This window comes from Nyctereutes procyonoides, unplaced genomic scaffold (assembly GCF_905146905.1).
Source record: "Nyctereutes procyonoides isolate TBG_1078 unplaced genomic scaffold, NYPRO_anot_genome, whole genome shotgun sequence".
NCBI lineage: Eukaryota > Metazoa > Chordata > Mammalia > Carnivora > Canidae > Nyctereutes > Nyctereutes procyonoides.
This window is the reverse complement of record NW_026575052.1, coordinates 12,564,488-12,586,874: the sequence shown is the minus strand read 5'-3', so window position 1 is coordinate 12,586,874 and position 22,387 is coordinate 12,564,488. Positions and strand designations below refer to the sequence as shown.

The window sequence follows — 22,387 nt, the reverse complement described above, 5'->3', positions numbered from 1 at the left end:
GTTTGCTTTAATTCATGCTAAGATAAATAAATGTATTAAAAATGATGTTTTCAGGGTTCCAGGTAGCTCAGTTGGTTAAGCATCTGCCTTCAGTTCATATCATGATCTCAGGGTTCTGGGTTTGAGCTGTGCATCAGGCTCTCTGCTCAGTGGGAAGTCTGCTTCTCCCTCTCCCTCTGTGCTTTCTCAATTAAGTAAATAAATAAAATCTTTTTTAAAAATTATGTTTTCAAATAATTTTTTAGAAATATGGGAAAGCAATCATGATAGAAAAGTATAAAAGAGTTTACCAAATTGTTTAAATGGTACAAGCCCCATTTTGTGGACAAAAAAAATTATATAAGCATGGGAAAAAAATGAAAGACTTAAGAATCATAATTGTTATCACTGAACTAGCTCTCTATGATCCAGGCACTGTGTTAGTGCTTCACACAAATCTCATTTAATCAACACAACAATTCTCAGTTACTGCTCTATTTCACAGATCTATTTCACAGATCAGGAAGCTAGGGATAACCTGTACAAGGCCATACAGCTCAAGGAAACAGGTTTTTAAAAATTAATTAATTTATTTATTAAAGATTTTATTTATTCATGAGAGACACACACACACACACAGAGAAAGAGAGAGAGAGAGAGCGAGAGAGAGAGAGAGAGAGGCAGAGACACAGGCAGAGGGAGAAGCAGGCTCCATGCAAGGAGCATGATGTGGGATTTGATCCCAGGTCTCCAGGATCAGGCCCTAGGCTGAAGGTAGCCCTAAACCGCTGAGCCACCCGACTGCCTGGAAACAAGTTTTAAAACTAAATTTATCCAGCTGTAATACCCATTTATTAACTAGTATTCTGCTTTATAATGTCCAAAGGCAGCCTACCAGATGTTAATTATATTTATCTCTAAATGATAGAATTTAAAGTAATTTTATTTTCTTCACTATATTTTTCTATTCCATATTTTCTACTTTGATAATATTTATTACTTCTATAATCAGAAAAATTATAAGTGAAAGTTGTGAAGAATACTTGTTAACATGGAGAAAAGGATTATTATATGTTAAGATCCAAAATTCAATGTAGAGTAGGATTACAATCACGTGAAAATATGCAAGAGATAAAAGGAAGTACACAAAATGCTAATAGTAATTCTATTAGGGAAATGGGACTAAGAAGTAATTTTTATTAATTTTTATCTTTTCAAGATTATTATTAATGTAGTTATTTTTTTAAAAGATTTTATTTATTCATGAGAGACCCACAGAGAGAGAGAGAGAGACAGAGAGAGAGAGAGAGAGGGGAAGAGACACAGGCAGAGGGAGAAGCAGGCTCCATGCAGGGAGCCTGATGTGGGACTCGATCCCAGGTCTCCAGGATCATGTCCTAGGCCAAAGGTGGTGCTAAACCGCTGAGCCACCTGGGCTGCCCTATTAATGTAGTTATATTTTAAAACGGATAAAAGTATATAATTAAAAGAAAATAGTAACAATCATCTGTAAGTCGCACTACCTCGAGATAACACTTGTGAACATTCAAAAAATTTCTGTCTAGTCTTCTTCTAAGATCAACATGATCATTTATAAACACTAACTTGAAGGAAGCAAAAAAGAATTCTAACTCAACCTGCAGATAACACTAAGTTGGACAGGACAGCTAAAAGTTGGATTAAAAACATGATTTATGGGGCCCCTGGGTGGCTCAGTCAGTTAAATGTCTGCCTTCAGCTCAAGTCATGATCCCGGGATCCTGGGATCAAGCCTGTTGTCAGGCTCCCTGCTCAGTGAGGAGCCTGCTTCTCCCTCTCCCCACTGCTGGTGTTCTCTCGTGCTGTGTGGCTATCTCTGTGCTATCTATGTCTGTCTCTCTCAAATAAATTAAAATCTTAAAAAAAAACAACAAACCAAACATGATCTGGAGGAAGGAAAGGGACTGGAACTAACATTATGGAGTGTCTCTGTGTTAGACATAATGAAAAAAACTGAACTTCTGTACCGAAGACCTGGCTCTCCATGGACTGGACAACATTGGAAAAGGTGTTGGACCTTTCTAAACTTTGTTTTTAAAGACCCATTTCCTATATACCTCCCCACAACATTACTTTGAAGCTAGAATGAGAAAGTGTGTGTGTGTGTGTGTGTGTGTGTGTGTGTGTGTAAAAACACTATGTAAACTCTAACTTCCTCTGCAAAGGTAAGATTATTGTCCATGCCAATAGTAAAAACAGTGGTATGTCTTTCAACAATCTTTTTTTTCCAAGCACAAAGCAAATAATACGATCAAAAAACAATTTCTGTGTGACCATGCCAATCACTAACTTTGATTCACCTGCCTATATTTACCTGCCTAATAAAACTGCTGGAAAGGAGAGGTAACCATCAGATATGACCTGCAGAGAAAATCTTGTTTATGCCTTGATTAATGCAAAAGATTACAGACAGAGAATGGAGGAGCCGGCTATCTGCACCTAGGACGCAAACTGGATTTCTTACCTGTAGCTCTGCTTCCAGGCCCAGCCGTCTGATAAAGGGGTCAGTGACATGGTAGCGCCGCTCAAAGCTCAGGGCACCTCGCTCCTGGGGAACAAAAACAAACTCACAGTTTCATTAATTCAATCCAACATGACTTATGATGTGCCTATTATGTATCCAGCACTGTGCTGGGCACCACAGGAGTTATGAAATGTAACAAGAAGTTGGCCTGCAGGAGCCTGCACTATACTTGGGCAGGGATTATAGAGAATAATAAAAGACTGTAAAATTAAGCACTAAATTGTGCTTGTTGGGTTACAAAAAAAAAGGGAAGAAGAAGAAGAAGAAGAAGAAGAAGAAGAAGAAAGAAAGAAAGAAAGAAAGAAAGAAAGAAAGAAAGAAAGAAAGAAGAAAGAAGAAAGAAGAAGAAAATTGAAAACAACAAACAGGGACACCTGGGTGGCTCAGTGGTTGAGTGCCTGTGTTTGGCTCAAGTCATGATCCAGGTGTCCTGGGATCAAGTCCTGCATCAGGCTTCCCGCAGAAAGCCTGCTTCTGCCTCTGTCTATGTCTCTGCCTCTCTCTCTGTGTGTCTCTCATGAATAAATAAATAAAATCTTAAAAAAAAGAAAACAACAAATAGAGTTTCCATTTTTAGGTTAGAGAGGGTGGGCATCATTTTTAGGACACATACTGTGGGGGATATTCAAAGAAAATAAATAACTTGCATGGTTCCTCCAACTCTATGATTCTATGCCTCTAGGAAATGATCCTAGCCCTTGAGGGTCATCCATGCTAAAGAAATTACAAAAAACCCCACAAATGGACAAAGCTCCCAAAGAATTCAGGGATGCAGGGAAAAACACATGAAACATAGATTGTTGTGCACCAAATACATGGTTCATGTAGAGGCATACACTCAATCCTTTTTGATGATGATCACAGCTTATGCTGCATGCCACTTAATTTTTAAAAGATTTTAAAAAAGATTTTTATTTATTTATTCATAAGAGACACAGTGAGAGAGAGAGAGAGAGAGAGAGAGAGAGAGAGAGAGAGAGAGAGGTAGAGATATAGGCTGAGGGAGAAGCAGGCTCCCTGCAAGGAGCCCGATGTGGGACTTGATCCCGGGATCATGCCCTGGGCCAAAGGCAGACACTCAACAACTGAGCCACCCAGGCATCCCTAAAAGATTTTTAATTAAACCTTTTCAAAGAACTTCCTCATGTTCTTTCAGATTTCACTCTCTATGATCAGCCCAAAGACAGACATTATTATCATTTAACAACAGAAAACACAGGGAGGTAATTGACTCAAGTCTTATAGGTAATTAGGTCAGTGGTGAGATTAAGCTCCTGACCCCAGCTTGGAGCTCTTACTACAGCAGCATATCATGTCTTGCTGGAAACTCTTCCATTAAATCCCTGCGCTCCTTTACTGTGGGTTTCTCTGACAAAGCCTGGGCAACCTTGCTAAATAAACTTGACTGCCTGTCATCCATTCATCTCACAGAATGTACAAACTGCACAAGTCAGGTACAGGAGACCCTTAAAGAAATGGAAGAGTCTATGTGAACTGGGACTAAGACTCTTCCAGGCTCTGTTACATGCACAACCTAGCAGGTGGAGCAACACGAAGATGCCATATTTTCTCCTGCTGCACCCACACACACACCTATATATGCACACATCTGTGTATACACATGCACAACACACTGATGGCTCCCTTCTCTCACCAGCCTCCATTAATTTCAGCAGATACACAGCATGGGGACAGAGGAGTCTCCATGATTTCCCTGTTCTTGGGCAAAAGATGGGAGTCAAGAGACCTTCATTCTAGTCCTGGGTCTGCCACTAACTAGTTGTGTGATTTCAAGCAAGTCACCAACTCCAAACCTCAGTTTCTTCAGCTGTAAAATGAATCTGTTAGGAAGAAAGGACCTCATGCTCTGGTTCAAAGGTCTAAGCTGCTTACCTTGATCTGCCTACGGATGAGGTCTCTAGTTATGTTGACTTTTGCCATCTTCTCTTAATGGATTCAACAGCAGGAAGCTATAGAAGGATCTTCAGGACCCTTGAGCATTCCAGCCAAGCCCAGGTCCACAAGACACACATTTAATTACCTGGGGAAAAAAATCATCAAACCCTGAGGAATGGAATAAGGTGGCTTCAGAGTTCTGGTTCCATTCCTAAAACAGCCCACCAGCCTACCTAGTGAACTGGCTACTGCCTGTGATTTAGGACACAGTGGGCTGGCCCTGCTGCCTAGCGTTGAAGAACCTCTGGAAGGTGAAAGGGTGGTGTGTGTGTGTGTGTGTGTGTGTGTGTGTGTGTGTGTGTATGTGTGTGGTGGGGGAGACAATGACTCAGAGCCACAGGAAGTATGGGAACAAACACTGACGGAGTCATGTATGCTTCACCAGAAAATGGAGGGTTGGGTAGCAGTAAGAAGGATGGTGGGAGCATATCCTGAAAATAAGAACAAGGCATGCAGCAAGAAAGATTCAAATTTTACTTGCTCACTATGCATCTGTGGCAACCAGTCTTCTCATTATATTTTGAATCCCTGACCCTCATCTTGGTTCTTTCCAAAACCAAATCATATCAATATAGAGTACTCAACCCTCTAACAGATGCAGAGAATCAAAGAGTGGACAGGAAATGTAAGGTAGTTATGGCTAAGATCCAATCTAATAAAGAAATCCCCCTTCAACATCCTGGTAGGTAGGCTTTCAGTCTCACTCACCTCTTGAACCAACTTATTTTTTTGTAATAAACTATGATGATTAGAAAGATCTACTAATCTCATTTATGATAACTTACCATTAGAAAATGCAAAAATACAAGAAATACAAAAGTTCTATACTCAAGCATATTCATTACAGATTTTGTTTTTATTTTTATTTTAAGTAGGCTCCATGCCAAACACAGGGCTCAAACTCAGGACCCTGAGATCAAGAGTCCCATGTTCTACCAACCAAGTACCCCTATCATAGACTTTATTTAAAAAAAATTTAAAGTGCCCAAATTTCCAATTATAGAGGAATGGCTCAGCAATGTATAGCCATATGATATTAAGCAGCATTAGAAATGCTGCTTATGAAGGAAAAATGCTTATATCACATCAAATGTTTATATAACATGATTTTAAATACTATTATTAAAGCTAGGTTGAAAAAAGGAAATATAAAATAATAATAGCCATCTTTGAAGAGTAGTGTGATTTTTTCCTTCTGTTTTTTGATATTTTCAATTTTTTCCTACAAAAGCACATTAATATTGCAATCGGGGGAAAACGCTAGAGGAAAAAACAAACACTAGGCTTTAAAGGAAAGTTCTGCCTCCTGTTATTTCCAACTTTTGGTCTTGGTTGTACCAATGAAGCCACATAGAAGGTCTGGTCTTTCTTCCCCATTATAGCCCTCTGTGCTGTGATGATGGCTTTCAGGACCCACCAAGCCTCTCTGCCAACCCTCCCAAGCCAGCAGGATTCTCAAGACTGCTTCTGGATCTCCTGGCCCTGGTATTCCATCAGCTGCCCTCCTACAGATTCCTAGCACACCCTCCTGAAATCACTCTCCACCTGACCTGTAAGCAGACTCCTTTTCCTTTGGCATTTAATCACAAAAGAAACTATATAAACACTATATCATTGCAAATTTTCTTCTTTAGCATTAGGCACACAGTAGGGCAATAAAAATCTTACTGATTAGATGTTCCCACTCAGCCCAAGTTCTTTGGGACTTATGTCTCCATGATCTATTTTGGGATCATAAACTCTTAAAAGGGCAAGAGCCTTCCCTCACAATGTGGGAGCCACTGAGTATTGCATCTTAGTGAGGATTACCAGGGAGATATGGAAGTCACTGGCATTGTTTAGAATCATAAAACCTGTGAACATGAAGAACACCTAGGGATGCCAACTGAAAACTATGGTTTCATGATAACTTTTCCAGGGGTATCTGGCCAACAAATTAAAAATGTGAATTTGGATAGATTAGCATAAACTAATGCTGGCCTGCAATTATGTTTATGGCTATGGTTTGTGATACAGTGGTCAACCTCCCCATCTTCCAAAACAACAGCAGCAACAACAACAACAGTAATTTCCCTCACAATCACCAAGAATATACGGTGAGACCTATCAGAATGGAAAGAACACCAAAATCAGTGAGTATATCTGGTATTAAGTAAGCTATGCAGCCTTGGTCAAGTCTCAGTCTCCACGTAGGCTCTTATTCCTGTGTCTCACAGGCACTGGAAGAACTAGGACAAACACCTAAGGGGCCACACGTGCTTCAGCCTCAACACTTTTTTTCTTGGAAGACTACTAAAAAGGCCAAATGATATAATGTAGGTACAAGTTTTTTCTTTAATTTTACTCTTAGAATAATATACTATTATCTGCTAAGAAATAGTAAGTTGCCAAATATACCCTTACTATGTACCAGGAATTGTGCTAAGGGCTTAATATACACAGACACATCAACCTCAGACCTTAAGTAGGATCTGGTATCAAAGAATCAGAGGACCATGGAGAGTCCATGTTGGCAGCAAAGTGTGGCTATAGTGGCTGTTAAAGTCCAGTCAGCTGGTCATAGTGGTGTAAGCCCTATAAGCGGCAGCAGTGACCTCATGGATTGGTTCTGTGAATGATTTTGGCTGAGAGTCCTGGCTACTACCCAACTTCCCTTGTTCTAGCCCATTCTTCAGGCCTGGCTTTGTGGCCTTCCCTGATATTTTATTAGTTTCCCTAATAACCTTTCAGTATCAGCCAAAGTTGGTTTCTGTTGCTTACAGCTACAAATCCTGCCTGAAAGAGAAGAACCCTCTCAAAAGATGACACTCAGGGTGAAACATGAATGGGAAGAAGTCACAAAGAACTTGGGGAGGGTGCTTTTGAGGAGAAAGAACAACCACTGTTAAAAGAGTACAGGAGAAGACTGGTTCAAAAAGCTTGTGTGGTGGATGCTGTTACTATCATGATCTTACAGAACAGGAAACAGAGTCATGGACACGAAACAATTTTCACAATGTCACACAGGTAATAAGTGAAGCTAGAGCAGAGACTCAAACCCAGAGCTATATGTACACTATCACTTTGTATGTATGAATAAATCATGTAATTTCCTAGAGTAATGCTCACTATGATAATATACTATAGGAGTCAACTAAATTGTTACTACTCATTCATTAATTTTCTTAAAACAATAACTGGGTTTGTACTAAGTATCAGGCACTGCGCTAGACATGGGGGAATACTGACTGGGATGAAAGACACAGCACCCAAGAAAGCAGGAAATCAAAGGCAAGGGACTTTAGCTAAGATTGGTGTGTGTTTACAAAAATGAAAAGGTGGGACGCCTGGGTGGCTCAGTGGTTGAGCATCTGCCTTTGGCTCAGGGCGTGATCTGGGTCCGGGAATCAAGTCCCACATCGGGCTCCCTGTGAGGAGCCTGATTCTCCTTCTGTCTATATCTGCTTCTCTCTGTGTCTCTCAGGCATAAATAAATAAAATCTTAAAAAAAAAAAAACTAAAAGGAAGAACAGAAGAGAAAAAACAGAAAAAGTAGATACACACACACACAAGAGCCATTACAATTCAGATAAATGGTAAAATGAAAACTGGGATTTAAAACAATATCAGACAGGTAGGCAGAGGTTTAAAAATCAAAAGGTCTAATTTAATAAAACTACTGCTCCATTAGTATTTTGGTAGACACTTCTGATCGATCCCCTCCTAAGAAGAAATGATAGCATACCAGCAGACAGCTCATTCTAGAACACAGCCCATCTTCACTCCCCTTTCAGGAAACATGGATTCAGTACCTTCTACAAACTTTTTTAGGCAGGCAATCATTAACTGGAAACACTTCTAAGCAGAGATTATTTAAAAGGTTCACATTAGGAGGGAAATAACCCCATATCTATAAGGGGCATAATTAGTTTCATACTTTGATTCAAAAGTCCCCCAAATACAAATAATAAAATCAATAAAGGAATAGTCATTTGAATATGAAGAAAATTAATCACAGTCAAAATTTAAAAGCATTATTTTAAGGAATGTCCTGGAATAGTAAATTCCATAGAACAAAGAGAACTCACAGATATAGAATGACATGATTAAACACCAGAAAAGACTACATCAAGGGGATTTCTATCTCTGGTGCAGTATGCAAATAATGTGTTCAGTTCTGCCGAGATGCAAAAATACTGAAATAAGTGACTTCAAGAATCCATAAGATAACATTTTCAATGCCTAGTATTCCAGCACCACACGAGACTCTGAAAATACAGCAAAGAACAAGCCAAACACAGACCATTCTCTTCAAGAGCACACAATATAGTTGTCATGAATTGAGTATCAATGGCACCAAGGCTATTGTGACCAGAACACCTTAAAGGGACTGAAAACGGCCAATTTAACCAAATGACCAAAATGAACAGCTAGGACAGTAAATTCAGAAGGAACAACAAGAATAATAAATTAAATCTTATTTATGCTCATTTACTCATACATCTTAGAAGAAAGCATAAAAATGACAGTGGGGAAAAACAAACTAAACATGGCAGGAGAGCAAGAAAGGGCACCTGGAAATCACAAGCAAAAAACTAGGACTATAACAAACCACAACCAACTTTTAATGTGTATTCTTCATTCTAAGGATAGCACAGTGAACTTATGTTCATCTTAAAGCTCTAATGACATTGAGGACTAATTAGCAGAACAAGAAAGCTCAATAAAAAAATTTCTCTAGGTAAAGTACAAAGGTTTAGGAATGGCATCTGCTGTCATTGAGGATACTGCAAGCCAACTCTAGTTGACAATAAAAGAAGGAAGAAGGAAGCCTGCTTCTGGGAATTGGGAATATGAAAAATATAAAAAATGCCTAAAGCACAGAGGAAAACATATGACATAATGTTAGAGTAAATATGAGCTCCCATGCATATGATATACCTCCCAAAAGGTATATTCTACTCCTAGAGTCTAAAATGCCTAGCATGTCACCACTTAACCCTATCCCTTCCACAAATTTTTAACTCAGGCTATTGGGAAACTTTCTACCATGGGCAGATCTCTGCTATTACAAAGGAAGTTAATAAGAAGTTTCAGTTAACAGCTCAATTTGGAGGAATTAATCTACTTCCTAATGCAAAAGGTACTAGTAATATAATAGCCTGAGGTTAACAGGCCTTAGAACAAAGTACACCTGGCAAAGATAACTCATTTGGAACCAAAGATTGAATGGTAATATCCAAATAAACATGAGGAGCCACCCATATCAGGTGTGCCATAGTCCTTGTTTGGACTCTGGTAGCAGAAAGGGAAGCAAATTTAAAATACTTAGGTACTTGGGCCTCAAATCCAGCCCTCTCTTACCGATTAGTACCTACCTAGGCAAGTTACTCAACCCTTCTGAGTTTCAATTTCCTTATGTGTAAAATGGGGATGCTCATCTACTTAAATTGGTTGTTAGAGGAATAAATGATAAAATATATATGAAGGTACAGGTACAAATAGTACCTGGATTACAGTAGGTGCTCAACAGATATTATTAGCTAAATCTGAATTCTAGTAAGACTTGATAGCTTCTGATCTATGCTCAGAAGTGGTGTGGTTACATTTCTCCCTTACTTCCTTTTCTACCAGAGAGACAAAGCTGATACTGAGGACTCCATTGTAGCCTGGTGGGGCACAGAGAGTGGGATGTCTTTCTCACCTCTGCTAGTTTAGAATTGCAAGATCAGGAGGAAAAAGGTGACTTTGTTAAAAATAAAGTAACTCCATACAACAGTGTGTACAAGAAAGGTTATAGTAGGATTATTCATAATAGCTAAAAGGCAGAAACCCAAATGCCCATCAAGTGATGAATGGATAAACAAAATGTCGTAAATCTATACAATGGAATGTTATCTGGCCATAAGAAGCAATGAAGAGCTGATACATGTTACAACATGGATGAAACTTAAAGACATTATGCTAAGTGAACGAAGGCCACATGTTGTATATAGCTTTCTCCTGCTATCCAAAAGTAAATCATTCCTATGAAACCTATCCTAAGGTGCAGTGACATAACGTGAAGAAGCAGTTACCATTAGTTCATATGGAAAATTTTTTGAGCATTCCCAAACCAAAAAATAACCTCTCTTAGGCTTTTTCTGATATCACCTTGCTAATGGATGAACAAAATAAATGAAGATAAAGCACAGAGGCTCAAAGACACAGTTCAAAGCAATGGTGTCTTGATGCCGAATGTAGTTCCCAGGGGAGAAGCTGGAAAGTGCCACCCTCGCTGCTCAAGGTGTGCACTGCCTCTATAATGGGCTCACAGCAAAACAAATGCTGAACACTATATCCAATTTTCATCCTTTTCATAAAAGCAAAAATCTTCTTTAGATTTCCTTTGGTTAGCAAAAACAGGTGCTAATGTAGGTCTTTCACAAAGTGAAGTGGCATAATCTGAACTTTTAAGAATTGAGGATGCCTGTAATTCCATTTACATGCAATGCCTAGAATTAGGCAAATCCATAGAAATAGAAAGTAGATTTGTGGTTTCTTGGGGCTAGAGGGATGGAGGATAGAGTAGTGATAGCTAAAGGATAGGTGTTTTTTAATTGAAGTGAAATTAATATAATATAAAATTAACCATTTTAAAGTGTACAACTCAGTGATATTTAGTACACTCACAATTTTATGCAACCATCACCTCTAGGTAGTTCCAAAACATTTCCATTGCACCAAATGAAAATCTCATAATTATTAAGAAGTCAGTCCTTCTTCCTTCCTCACTGCCCCCACCCGCCATCTGGCAACCACCAATTAACTTTCTACATCTACAAATTTACGTATTCTAGAATTTTTATATATATAATTTATATATTATATATATATATTTATATATATAATCTAGAATTTTTATATAAATTTTTATATAAATAAACTCCTACAATATGTGGCCTTTTGAGACTGGCTTCTTTCACTTAAATTGGCATTTAATGGGCATAATATTTTAAGGTCCATCCATGTTGTAGCATGTATCATCAGTACTTCATTCCTTTTTATGGTGGAATACTGTTCCATTGCACTGCTATATCGCATACTGTTTATCCACTTGGGGCATTGCAAATAGTTGCTGCTATGAACATTCATATACAAGTATCTGTTTGACTACCTGTTTTCAATTCTTTAGTGTATGTACCTTGGAGCGCAATTGCTGAGTCATATGGTAATACTATATTTAACTTTTTGAGGAATGGACAAACTGTTTTCCATAGCAGCTGCACCATTTTGCAATTTCACCAGCAATGTACAAGATTCCAATTTCTCCACATTCTTACCAATGCTTGCTTTAAAAAAATTATTTATAGCTACCCTAGTGGGTATGAAGTGATATTTCATTGTGACTTGATGTTTCTTTGTGAGGTAATGAATATGTCCTAAAATTAACTGGTGATTGTTGCGCACATCTGTGAGAATACTAAAAACCACCTAATTGTACACTTTAAACAGGTGAATTGTATGGTATGTAAATTATATCCTATTGAAGTTATTATACTTTTAAAAAGGAACTACTGATACAGGTAACAATATGGATGAATCTCATGGATTATGAGCAAAAGAAGCCAGATATAAAAAAAAGTACATACTGGGGGCGCCTGGGTGGCTCAGCTGGTTGAATATCTGACTCTTGATTTCAGCTCAGGTCGTGATCTCAGTGTCATGGGATCAAGCCCCATGTAGGGCTCTGTACTCAGTGCAAGAGTCTGTTTATCCCTTTCCCTCTGCTCCTCCCTCACTCGCACTCTCTAATAAATAAATAAAATCTTTTTAAAAAGCACATACTGTACAATCCCCTTTACAGTTGACTCTTGAACAACAGAAGAAATATGAAAATATGAAATATGTGGGTCCACTTATATGTGGATTCTTTTCAATAAATACTGTATAATACTATAAATGTATTTTTCTTCCTTATGATTTTCTTAACAAATTTTCTCTCTAGTTTATTATAAGAATATAGTACATAATACATGTAACATACAAAATATGTGGTCAACTGTTATTGGTAAGGCTTCTGGTGAACAGTAGCTAAATTTTGGGGGAGTCAAAAGTTATATGTGAATTTTTGACCGCATGGAGGGGTGTCAGGGTTGATGCCCCTAACTCCCACATCGTTCAAGAGTCAACTGCATATGAAGTTCTAGAATTGACAAAAATTCAGTGGAAAAAAACAAAAAGGTGCTGCTTGGGTGGAGATTGACAAGGTAAGGACACCTGAGAACTTTCTAGAGTGACAGGCTCTCTCTATATATATTGATAGGAACATGGTTACATGGGTATTTGGGGTATGGGTTACACGAGTATAACCATTTGTCAAAATAGCACCATCAAGATTAGTGAATTTTAATGTTTGGAAATCTTACTTAAAAATAGAATGGAGGTGGAAAGCAGAGGAGATATAGATAAAACAAGAATGACAGAATACTGACAGTTATTGAAATAGGAGGACAGATATATGGGGGTTCAATATTGTTTACTTCATAAAATTTGAAATTCTAATAAAGTCCTTTTTTAAAGAAAATATTTATTTATTTTAGAGAAAGAGAGAGTACATGAGCAAGAGGGGCAGAGGGGGAGAATCTCAAGCAGACTCCTCACTGAGTAGGGAGCCCAATGTGGGGCTCAATCTCTGAGATCATGACTTGAGCCAAAACCAAGAGTCAGATGCTTAACTGACTGTGCCACTTAGGTGTCCCTCTCATAAGTCCTTTTAAAATTATTTTTTCCTATTACAGAATCATTCAAAACATGGAAGACTGATTAATAAAATAGAAAACCATTCATATATAGTTTTAAAAAATCAGGCTTAGGATATATCTATGGCCATCTTAGCCTTGGAGAAAAAGAAGACACACAAAAGTGTAAATCTCTCCAATGTTACAACAAAAAGAATATGCATCAAAAATGTGCCAGTGGTCTTCTCTCTGGTAAGACAACAGGTGATATATATATATATTTGTGTGTGTGTTCCTCTGTACTTACCAAGTATTCTATTGTGAACATTTATTGTTTTTATAATAATATAGAAATAGCCATTAGGAAAAAGCTTTGAACTGAAAGAAACTGGAGTCTGAACCGGGGTCTATTATACACTAGGTTGTGTGATTTTGGGTAAAACTATTTACCTTTTAAGCTCCTGGGTTGTTTGTTTGTTTTTTACATGTAGATATATGTAATAATATCTACTTCATAGGGTTATTGGGAACATTAATGAGATAATGCATTATAAAACACTTAGCATAATACCTGGCAAGTGCTCAAGAAATACTGGATATTTTTCACCTGTTACATGAAGATATATTATATAATAGCACCTACCTCAGAATTGTGAGGATTATATGGGATAACTGGCACATTGTAAATACTGTAAATACTTATTAAGTATGAATGATAGTATTACTTGCAATAAGAAAAAAACTGTTTAAGAGAAGCCTCCTCTTGGGGTGCCTGGATGGCTCAGTCAGTTAAGCATCTCACTTGATTTCAGCTCAGGTCATGATCTCAGGGTTGTGAGACTGAGCCTCATGTTGGGCTACATACTGGCTTGGAGCCTGCTTAAGATTCTCTCTACCTCTCCCTCTCTCCGCCCCTCTCCCTCTCTTAAAGGGGGGGGGGGGAAGAAGACAGGTCTCTTCTCAAAAAGTTAAACATAGAGTCACCATATGACCCAGAAATTCCACTCCTAGGTATAACCCAAGAAAAACGAAAACATATGTCTACACAAAAACTCACAAATGAATGTTCATAGCCCCAAAGTAGAAACAACCCAGATGTCCACCAGTGGATAAATGTCCACAAATGGATAAGTAAAAGGTGATATATCCGCATAATGGAATATTAATCAGCTATAAAAAGGAATGAAGCACTGATTCATGCTACAATGGAATGAAACTTGAAAACACTGTTATTTGAAAGAAGTCAGTCACAAAAGGCCACTAATATTATATGAATCCATTTATATGAAACGTCAAGAATAGCAAAAGCTACAGAGACCGAGAGTAGATTAGTGGTTGCTTGGGACTGAGGAAGAAGATGGGAGTGATTGGGGTGGTGATGATATAGCTAAAGGGTATGGGTTTCTTCGGGGCATGATGAAAATGTTCTGGAATTAGATAGTGGTGATGGTTGCACAGCTTTGTGGATATATTAACAAGTGCAGAATTGAAATTTAATGTGCAGAATCTACACATTAAAAGGGTAGATTTTATGGCATGTGAATTATATCTCAATTACAAAGTCCACAAAACCATTTCTTCTTTTCTCTGCCTCAAAATCAGAACTTATGAAAATTTTGTTCTCACCCTTTCCTTCTATCTCCTGCCTTAATTATTTTTGTAGCTTCTTGAAGAGACTAAAAGCATCCTGAGGGCCAGCTCTTCATCTGGTTCATCTACTGACCCTCCTAGGTCTCTAAGGAGTGATGTGGGCTTAGCAGGTGCCAATAAGTACTTGCTGAATGAATGACTGCATGACTATCTTGCAATACATACAGTGCTTTATACCCATCAGAGTGCTTTTGTTCCTTCTTTTAACTTGAACTTCACAACAATCCTGTAAGGAAATTAGAAAGCTATCATCACCGCTTTTAACAAAGGAGAACTGAAGCAGAGTGCTGTGTGGTACTGAGGAATAAGCACTGGACCAGGATCTAGGGTCTTGTGCTCCAGGCTAGGCTCTGCCTCTAACTGGCTGAAGGACCCCATGTGAGGCATTTCATGGTCTCAGCCTATCTCCCTATCTGCAAAATGAGAGGCAGACTCTGTGATGAGCTATAAAACCTCTTCTCATGATTCTAGGGATACACTGCTAGTAGCAGTAGAGTGGAGATGGAACCTCAGTTATCTGTATTCTTTTTCCTCTGGACATGCTGCCTCCCACTGCAGAAAAATTCCCCAGCCTGAGTGACCACTGCCCCCCCTTTAAACATTCTGAATTATGCGAGAGACATATGCAAGTCCTTTCACTCTATTTGCAGTGGTTTACCTACTGGAGCAACCCTATAGATGACAAAAAAAAAATGCACTTCCAAAGTATAAAGGTCATCGGAAGTAGCATAATAAAATGAAGAGCTGGGCGCTGAGTTTGACAGATTTTGCCACCTATTTTCTGTGTGACTGCATTTCTAAACCTCCGCTCCCTAACCTGCAAAACAAGGATGATAATGCCTACCTTCAGAGTGAAGATCCACGCATGTAAGATGCCTGATATCAAGCCTGGTAAAAATATTCAGTGAACATTCAAAGCATTTCATAAGTGTTATCTGACAGATTCCTCATAAACCTATGAGGCAGGCACTATTGTTATCCTCACTTTACAGATGCAGGATCTGAGGCACAGAGAAGTTAATTTGCCCAAAGTTACAGTTATTAAATGGAGAGTCAAACTAGATAGTTTAATTCTAAAACCCAAGTCACTGGCCACTAAATAATAGTTACTATCTTTAAGCAGATCTTTTAAAAGATCTAAAAGAAGCTCTTAGCATTCCTTGGTTAAGCTAAGGAATTAAAATCATCTTGACTCTGCCAGTCTCAAACATAAATTTCAAGAATGTGTTTCGGAGTCATGGTAAGTTGGCACAAGGGACAGTATCTGGGAAAGTTTTGGTTGATGGGCTAGGCCCATCAGCAAAGCATCTTTGGAAAAGTTTTTTGCCATCTTTGAGGTTCCTGACTCAAATGATTCCATAAAGGGTTGACTAAAGCTTTCTCTATGGAAGTCTATCCTAAGAAATGCTTCACTTTGTGGGAAACTGGATAAAAACTCACTTCGATGGCTTCTCTGCATGAATGGGTTCTGTATTGCCATTTGTGTTTTGTGAAAAATTTTTTTTGATGTTTTCAGACTTTGCTTTTCAGTGATTACAGCTAATTTATCTGCTTTCTCCTAAAGCCACAATTACCTTAAGGTAATGGAAGGGAACAGAAAGAGAAAACAAAACAGAGCATACTTTGATAATGCTGTCCTCTCTCACTGTATGTATGAGCATCTGCAGTCTTGGATTTTGCCTTTAACCTGCATCTTTCCAAATTCTGCCACTATACAAAGTATGTCTCATAATAAAGCCCTTGAAGTTTCACCCTCTAACTTTCCTCCTAGCCGTAAGGTTAAGGAAAACTAAGCCAATCAATGTGGAAATGCTTCCTTGTTAATTCAATTGCTTACATCCAGATGTCTGACTCAAGAAGGAACCAGGTAAAGCTACTGGACCCAAATACTTAGGGCTCAACTGATGAAGCTCCAACACCAGAAATGCCTGACTCCCATTCTGAGAAAGTCTCCCTAAAAGGTATATAGATAAGCAGTTTTGTACTTTCTGAAAACAGAATCTGGGGGCTGTGAACAAGGATAAAATTTTGCCACCATCCTGATCCTAACACTGCCTCAGGGGAGCCCCTGGATAGCTACCTGGGTAAGGTCTGATCCTGCTCTGCCCCACTCCCCAAGAAAATGGGGTTAATACCTCCCCAGATGGCTACAGGGAGGATTAAGGGTTATTATTCTTGGCATCCAGCTCTATCAGAGCTCTAGCAATTGTGACCTTGTTCATTCTAAAATCAGACATTAAATATAAAAATGTAAACAGTGAACCCTGAGTCTGACTCTCTAGTAGGGTAAGGACTTTCTTCCCACAAGGCCTCTGACACTGCCTCCTAGTCTCCAACCTATTGGCTGAACCCTCCTCTTTCTCAGCCTCAAGTTTTTAAGGTATTAGTCACTAATGCCACAAAGCCCTTCAAAGAGTCAGCAACTATTACAAATAGTACAAAGAATGAACCCCAGAATTCTCAGGGTTTGTCAGGCCTGTATTCACCCTAAAGAAGCAAAGTGGTACTCTTTTACCGCAAACCAGGCTCTAAAGGGCAATCAGTGAGGTCTAGTGAAAAGTATTATACCATTTAGTACTCATAAACCCACTGTAAGGAGGTACTGTCACAAATTTCATTTCACATAGGAATAAACTATAGCTCAGAGAAAAATGATTTACCCTATGTTACAGAGCTAAGAAGGTACAGACAAAGGTTCGGATATCAGTCCTACTACTACTAGCTGTGTAACCTGTACGTTAGTCTGTTTTTTTTTTTTTTAATTTTCTGGAGCCTCAGTTTCCTCATTTGTAAAGTGGGAATAATGATAATTTCTACCTCATAGGGGATCTGAGGGTAAATATTGTAGGGAAAGCATCTAACAAATGGCTGGCACACAGTAAGTATGCAATAAAGGTTAGTTTTTTACAGATCAAAATGACAGGAGTTTGACATCATTTCCATATAAAAACAGGGTGTAAGGACACCTGAGTGGCTCAGCAGTTAAGCTTCTGCCTTCTGCTCTGGGCATGATCCTGGGGTCCGGGGATCATGTCCTGCATCAGGATCCTGCAGGGAGCCTGCTTCTCCCTCTGCCTGTCTCTACCTTCTCTCTGTCTCTCATGAATAAATAAATAAAATCTTTAAAAAAAACAAAACAGGATTTAAAATACTGAAAGACGGGAGCCTGGGTAGCTCAGTGATTGAACTTCTCCCTTTGGCTCAGACAGTGATCCTCAGGTCCTGGGATCAAGCAGCCCATTAGACTTCATGTGTCTCCTTTTGGGCTATGACACATGAAGAGCTGAAAGGACCAAAACTGAGAGCCTGGGAGAACACAATATGTGCCTTCAAGTATTTAACTGTCCTGTAGAAAGGGAACTGGACTTTCTTTGTGTGATTCTGGAAGGCAGCACAAGGATCAAGGGATGGAAATTCCAAGAGGGGTTGGCTTGATAGGAGAGAATTTGGCTCTATAAAAGTAAAATGGGCCACCTTGTGAAGGAAGGAGTTATCCATCATCGTAGGCATTCAAGCAGAGGCATTGCCACTTCTTACAATGATTTGGTAGAGGAGTTCATACTTATGTAAGTAATTAGACTATAAGTAGTCTTTCAGTATTTTAATTTTTTTAAGATTTTTTTAAAAAATTTATTCATCAGAGTTGCAGAGGGAGAGTCCCACAGGGAGCCTGATGCGTTGCTTGATCCCAAGACCCCAGGATCACTACCTGAGCCAAAGGGAAAAGTTCAATCACTGAGCTGCCCAGGCTCCCATCTTTCGGTATTTTAAACCCTGTTTTGTTTTTTTAAAGATTTTATTTATTTATTCATGAGAGACAGAGAGAGAGAGAGGTAGAGACAGGCAGAGGGAGAAGCAGGCTCCCTGCAGGACATGATCCCCGGGACCTCGGGATCATGCCCAGAGCAGAAGGCAGAAGCTCAACTGCTGAGCCACCCAGGTGTCCTTACACCCTGTTTTTATATGGAAATGATGTCAAACTCCTGTCATTTTTTTTTTAAGATTTTATTTCTTTATTCATGATAGTCACACAGAGAGAGACAGAGAGGCAGAGACACAGGCAGAGGGAGAAGCAGGCTCCATGCACCGGGAGCCCGACGTGGGATTCGATCCCGGGTCTCCAGGATCGCGCCCCGGGCCAAAGGCAGGCGCCAAACCGCTGCGCCACCCAGGGATCCCAAACTCCTGTCATTTTGATCTGTAAAAAACTAACCTTTATTGCATACTTACTGTGTGCCAGCCATTTGTTAGATGCTTTCCCTTATTTGCTATGTGGCCTTAAGTTATTTAACCTCTCTGTACTTGTATCTTCATATGTATAACAGGGAAGATGATTTTTGCCTCATATAGGACAGTAATGAGGGCTAAGCTAGATAAAGTAAAACACCACTTAGCACACAGCCCAACATATACCAAGCTCTCAATAAATGCCAGAGTCACTTTTAAGAATGTATTCTAATTAGTAAATATCTCTCAAAGTAAGTAGCCATAATTAAATATTAACACCAAGGGATTGTTTTCTGATGGAAACTCTCAGGGCTTGTGTTTTTAAAGCCTAAGAAGTTATGTGAGTCCCTCTGCAATGGCAGCCCAAAGATGCAGTGGAAAGGAATCAGTGACCCAAAAGACAGGTAAGTATCACCATACTAAATGTTGTCTATGATTCCCTCTTTGAGACCCAGGACTGCACATGTGGACCACATTCCCTAATACAAAAAGGAGAGAAGAAAATAATTAGAAAAAAATTTAAAAATTATTAAAGTCACAGTTCTGGGTCTTTGCAGCATTTGGTCCCTCAAAATCCAAAGACGTTTAGCAAAGGGCTTTAAGATCTTCAGTTGTATCCTTTCAGGTCCTAAAGCCTAGGTGTGTGAAAAAAGAACCTAATAGGATGTCCCATGAGTCACTACTGAGTTTCTTCTAGCTAGAAAATTTGTCAGTGCATGAAAATTCTAAAACCCACAAGTGGCAAATCGCCAATGTTAGTATCATCACCATAATCATTACACATACGCTTTTTCTTTTAGTAAGTCCAAGGGAAGGAGTCTCAGGCAGAACTATGGATTGTTGTCCAATTATTCTTCAGAGTTGACCTAAAGCACTACAAATTGAGATGTGGGTTGATCATAAGTGCCCCCAAATAGGTCAAAATATCCCAGTATTAAAGCAGCAGGATCATAAACTATGGCAGAAAAGGCTGCTTCCCACCTGCCAATGAAATGCAACAACCTGCAATGAAGCTTCATTGTTAAGTCTCAGGGTCAGCCCAAATGAGCCTTTCTAGTTACTCCCTAGTCTGTGCTAGAGGATCCAATTATTATACTCAACAGACAAGATTCAATTCAATCTCTTTAAAAATATAAGAATTACAAGGAAGAATAAGCCAGAACTCAAACCAGAAATAGCCTTAAGTAGTTCCCTCACTTAGTGAAGACACTAGCCACTCAGGAGGGACTGTAAGGTACAGACCACTGGACAGACCTTGTGCCCTAGGCAGAGACTTCCTAATATCTTTGAGTCAGTTGGTGTCCTCTGAATCATCTTCTTCTCAAAACCGTTTCAGACTTTGTTAAAAGGGAACACTTAACTGCCACTTTACACTGATCATCTACCGCATCCTTGGGAAGAATGGGGAAGTTACAGACACCCTATCAGGTTTCTAAACTCATAAACTTAAGAGGAAAACTTTAAAGTTGCTCTACCACTACCTCAGGAAGTTTAAAAAAAAAAGTCACAGAAGAAAAGGACTTTGAGGAAAATAGTCAAATTAGGCAGTTAGACTTTAGTCATAAGTCCTGATACCTCTTTTCTTAGAGACCCTGGTGGTACACCTGCAGAGGAGAGTCAGAGGTCACTAAGCAAATTCAACCTGGCTGGCAAGGGGGCGTCCCACTGCAGCTTTCAGTGACAAGAATTGGATCCCGCTGGTCGGTTCACAGTCTCTCTTCTATTCCACACTTCCTATTTCCCTTTGAAGTGGGTACTGAATAGCTGGTACCCAAGTAAAGGCCCTCTGTAAGGGCGTTACAGTCGCCCGGAGGGAACACCTTGGCAGAGTTCAGCTTGGTGCCAGGATGGGCCACTGAAGGCATCTGCGGCTGCAAAAAGCCTGACCACGGACGGACACACGGACACACACACTCTCTCTCTCAGAGAGAGAGCAAGAGAGAGAGAGAGAGCAAGAGAGAGAGAGCGCGAGAGCGAGAGCGAGCGAGACAGAGCGAGAGCAGGAGAGCAGGAAACTAAGAGAGCAGGTCAGGTCAACGTAGCCCTCCCGGCATTTCCACCTGCCCCCTTCTTCCTGAGACCGGCGCCAGATCAGATGTCAAACAAAAACTCCGCAAAAAAAAGTCCCGTGATGGGACGACTTCCACCTCTCCGCTGGCAGAGTCTCCCTGGATTCCCAGAGCCTCCCCCACCACCCACGTCCCGGCCAACCCTCCATCCCACTCCGCCCCCGGCCCACTCTGCCCTTCGTCCCAGAGAGGCCTGCCCCCTCTCGGGACACCCCTGAGCCCCGAGGCTGGCGGCCTCAGGCCCCGGGGCCGGCAGGGCTGCGGGCGGCCCAGAGCTGGCGGCCCGTGTGCCGGGACTGCGGGAGCCGGTTCTCGCTCCGGCGCCGGGCGAGGGCAGGGGGCGGTGGCTACCGGTACCTGTCAGGCCTCTTCCCAGGACCGGCGGCGGCGCAACTTCAGGAGCCCATGTCCGTCCGGGGGGCCCGGCCCCTCTCCCGGGAGGGGGGGGGCGCGGATCCCGGGGAGGGGGCTGGGGGCCCGGGCAGCTCTAGCCCCTTCCCATGCTCCCCGCCCGGCGCCTGGCCGGGGCCGGACAGCGCCTCCGCCCGCCCCTGCGCACCGCCTCACACCCGCGCTCACACACACTCACACTCCCTCGCGCGCTCTCACACACGCACTCCCCTCCCTCCTCCTCCTCTGTTTATCTCCTCCAGCTGTCTGGGGACCCAGGAGAAGCCCGGCACCGCGCCTGCGCCACGCAGTCTCCGCCCCCGCCCCGCGCCTCACAGCCGGCGGCTACGCTACGGAGACGGCGTCCGGCGGCTTCCAGAATGGCTAGCCGGGCCCCTCCCCCGCCCCGCGCGCCCGGTCAACGTCTGCTGCCGGCGGTGCCTACTAACCTGCTAGTGGGGGAGCCCCGCACCGCCGCGACCAATCCGCTCCTGCGCTAACCGGACCGGCAGCCAGTGGGCAGGCGGGAAAGCCGGACTAAGCCCCGAGGCATCCTGGGAGTCGTAGTTTCTCTCCGTGGAAGAGCTCCTGCCGCGTGGGCTCACCCCGCCCAGTTGCCATTAGTTACCCTGACGCACCTCCCACCCCACATCCAAGGAAAATGCTCCCTCATGTGGCTTCTGGGACACCCATCACACTCACCCATTGCCCCTCAGAGCCCGACGGAGTCTCCTAAGAGCTCCACAGAGACTTTTCAGACTGGGGCCCCAGTGCCTCCCTCCCATCCCCCGGAGCCGAGCTTCATCTTACTTCTTCCTGCCCTGGGGGGCTGCTGAAATGGCACATTCCTCACT

General features: G+C 41.1%; 1 protein-coding gene across 1 annotated transcript in view; it reads right to left on the bottom strand.

Annotated features, from left to right (window-relative positions):
- Positions 1-21,799, bottom strand: part of WDTC1 (WD and tetratricopeptide repeats 1) — a 62,828-nt gene extending 41,029 nt beyond the window's left edge. Inside the window, exons 1-3 of the mRNA XM_055332002.1 lie at positions 21,501-21,799; positions 4,436-4,583; positions 2,483-2,566 (exon numbers count right to left, since the gene is read on the bottom strand). Coding sequence (XP_055187977.1) covers positions 2,483-2,566; positions 4,436-4,483 — 132 coding nt within the window. The 5' untranslated portion in view covers positions 4,484-4,583; positions 21,501-21,799. The remainder of the gene's footprint in view (positions 1-2,482; positions 2,567-4,435; positions 4,584-21,500) is intronic.
- Between the last annotated feature and the right edge of the window lie 588 nt (positions 21,800-22,387).